Source organism: Myotis lucifugus, unplaced genomic scaffold, assembly GCF_000147115.1.
Source record: "Myotis lucifugus unplaced genomic scaffold, Myoluc2.0 scaffold_328, whole genome shotgun sequence".
NCBI classification, from domain to species: Eukaryota; Metazoa; Chordata; class Mammalia; order Chiroptera; family Vespertilionidae; genus Myotis; species Myotis lucifugus.
In genome coordinates this window covers 453,382-456,340 of record NW_005871376.1, presented here as the reverse complement: position 1 = coordinate 456,340, position 2,959 = coordinate 453,382, and the positions used below count along the sequence as shown (strand labels likewise).

Genomic DNA, 2,959 nt, shown 5'->3' with positions numbered 1-2,959 from the left:
TTCAAACAGGCAAAGGTTTTTTTTAGCTTTGTTCCAGGGCTTTGGTTTAAAGAGGGGAAGACTTTAGTCCGGGGGGGGGGGCGGGGGAGTGAACCCCCAAACTCCTCACCTCCCTCCCTGCAGCTCTACCTGAACAAAGGTCATGCCCTCTTGGAGGCAGAGGCCCTGGAGACCCAGCCTAAGGCACACCTTTCCCTCTTCAACCCACTTCATGCCCACGCCCTGTAGCCCGCACACTTGGGAACCAGTCAAACCCGGGCATCCAGGTGGCTGATGCCAGCCTGCCCTACCTGTGGCTACATGCCCAGCCAGGCACAGGGACACCCCTAGGCCCACCCAGCTGAAGGCCTGCAGGCCAGGAGCCCGGGACCTTCTCAGGATGAGCTGAAAAGGCAGGTGGGGGAGGGCGGCCCCAGCCCTGTGCTGGCCGAGGGGAGAGGAATGCTGGCGGGCCCAGCAGATGCAGAGAGCCTACCGGTCCAGCTGCAGCCGCAGGGGCGAGGGGCTCTGGCGGATCTTGCTCTGGGCCTCCGCGTGGAGCATGCCCTGGGCATCCTCCCCATTGATGGCCACGATGATGTCACCAGGCCGGAGGTCAGCAGCCTGGGCCTTGCCCCGCTCCGTTACCTGTAGGGGATGAGGTGCAGGCAGTCTGAGGTACCCCGGCTCACAGTGGTGACAGGCAGGGAGGGAGGGGGGGGATTCCCTCTGTCCTGCCCAAGAAACACAGAAGCTGGTTTGAACCAGGCTGGCCGTGTCCCCCTTTACTACCTCTCTCCCTGCCCTTCGGTATCTGCCCAGCTAATCAGCTAGTGCCCTCGAAGCTGCAGTGGCAGCCCCTCTCTCCAAAGAGTATGTGATGACGGAATTTCAGGAACTGTGCTTGGAGATACTCCCAGACAGAGCCCTGCCAGTGCAAACGGTGACGTGCTGGTGACTGCCCGCCCGCACACCAGCCCCCTGTGTGAATGCTGCCCGGCCCGGCCTGGGTCAAGGTGAAACTGCCAAGAACTGAGGGGCTCCTGTTCTCATAACCACCTGAAAGGGCTACCAGCAGGTATGGGGCTGGCAACCCAGCAGGTCCCTTGGCCCAGCTCCCTTTCACTACCCAGAAGCCTGCTCCTGACCTGGCGACCACATCCCGGTGGCAACAGGGTCCCAGCCCTCCCTGGACCAGCACTCCCAGAAGCAGACCTCTGGTTCCAGAACAAAGAAGGAAAGGTGTCTGTGGGGACCAGGTAAACAGAGCCAACCCTAACTTTGGGGATGCCTCTTGCTCTCCCGGAGTGGCCCTTACCTTGGTCACCATGATGGGCGTGTGGAAATCCCTGCCCCCAGTGATGCGGAAGCCCCAGGGCGCTGGCCCCATGACGTCCACAGTCAGCGCCATGCCTGAGGAAGAGGATGGAGAGGTGGAGCCTGATCCCGTCCCCCAAGGACAGTATGGGGGGGGGGGGGGAGGAGAGAGGCAAAAGGGAGGAGAGGAGATGACAGGCCCAGGAGCAGCCCGCCAGGGGCCGGGGCTGGGGGTGGAGGAAATGACCAACTCCCTCCCTCACCCTCCAGTTGCACTTCTCCCCACCCTGGGAAGCCATGACTCCAGTTCCCCTTCACTGTGCTCAGCAGAGCAGCTCCCTGGGGGCAGGCGTCTGGGGTTTGCTGGGGAACTGGCGGGCAGGGGCCAGCAGGTGGTACGCGATGTCGGCATTTCCTCCTCTCCCCTCCTCCACACCCGGGCTAAGCCCCACTAGTGCTTGCTTCCGGTCCCCAAAACCCACAGCACAAGGTACTTCCTCCCGCTCTGGGGGAGGGCAGCGCTGTGGGAACAGGGTGACAGCAAGGAAGCGGGTGGTACCACCAGCGTGTTCCAGGTGAGGCAAGGTCTTCAGAGCAGCCTCGGGCCACCTGACGGCCCTCAGCGATGTGGTCCGGCTAGGCAAGCCTGGGCTTCCCACCCCCCCAGCGGCCTGATGCCCTCTGAACAGCCCCAAAGAAGGATAAACTCATCCGCCAAGCTGGGCACAGCCACGCCCTGGTGCTGGCCAGCAGGGTGAGCGGACTGATGCTGCCTGTGAGGTAGGGCCGCAGGCTTCCCATCCACTGCCCCCTCCGCTGGGCAAGGGCGTGTCCTTGCAGACCGGGCCCTTGTAGGATTTCCGGAGCCTGTAGGTCTGGAGTCAGGAGCCAACCCAGGCAGAAAGCTGCAGTGCCCGACTGGGGCACCACCCTGCCCAGCACCCACCCTGGAGCTGCCCCTGGGGAGGCCCGGAGACTGCAAGAGCTGCCCACATCTCTCCAAGGGCACTGGGGCCACCTCCCCGCGTTAAGGGGCCCGTGGGGCGCGCGCCCTGGCCATTGGGCAGCCTGCCCTCTTCCTGGCCCTGTGGCTTCCTCTTTGCCCAGGCTGAGCTTCGGTCCCTCCCCAGGACCCTGGCCGGCGCAGGCCGCTAGCACGCCCTGGTTCCCGGACCTTTGAGCCGGCCAGTGGACTCCGCGCCAGGCGCAGCCGGGAGGTACCCAGCCCGTCCGCCCGGCTCGCCCAGTTCCGGCGCCCTCTGCGCACTGAAACCCAAGTACCCGCGGGCCGGGGGCTGGAGGACCAGCGCCCGGGACAAGGAAGCCCAGCCAGCGGGGGGCGGCGGGGGGGCTTCCGCGAGGCGAGGCTCCGGAGAGGGGCTGGGGGGCGCAGGAAAGGGCCCGGCGCGGAGGGGCGCCCAGGGCCGGGGGCGCGGAGACCCCCAGAAGCCCGAAATCAGAAGCCCACGGGCACTGGAAGAACCGAGCCTTTGGCTGCTGCCTCATGACACCACCTAACAGGTTGGATAGAGCAATCTGATACCAAGAGAGGACAGAGAAAAAAGGGAGATTTAAGACCCTCGACCTCCCCCTCGCTGCGTCGCCTACATCTTCCGCTGTCTATGTATGAAGACGCAACAATGTCTAACGGAATATCATGACA

General features: G+C 64.4%; 1 protein-coding gene across 7 annotated transcripts in view; it reads right to left on the bottom strand.

Moving 5' to 3' along the window:
* Positions 1-1,392, bottom strand: part of PDLIM2 (PDZ and LIM domain 2) — a 20,817-nt gene extending 19,425 nt beyond the window's left edge. For 4 of the 7 annotated variants that reach the window (XM_023764296.1, XM_023764297.1, XM_023764303.1 and 1 more), the window contains exons 1-2: positions 1,298-1,392; positions 476-627 (exon numbers count right to left, since the gene is read on the bottom strand). In XM_023764296.1, coding sequence (XP_023620064.1) covers positions 476-627; positions 1,298-1,390 — 245 coding nt within the window. In that variant the 5' untranslated portion in view covers positions 1,391-1,392. Of the gene's footprint in view, positions 1-475; positions 628-1,297 lie in introns of those variants that run through there. The other 3 variants (XM_023764305.1, XM_023764306.1, XM_023764302.1) reach the window with 2 other exon arrangements.
* Between the last annotated feature and the right edge of the window lie 1,567 nt (positions 1,393-2,959).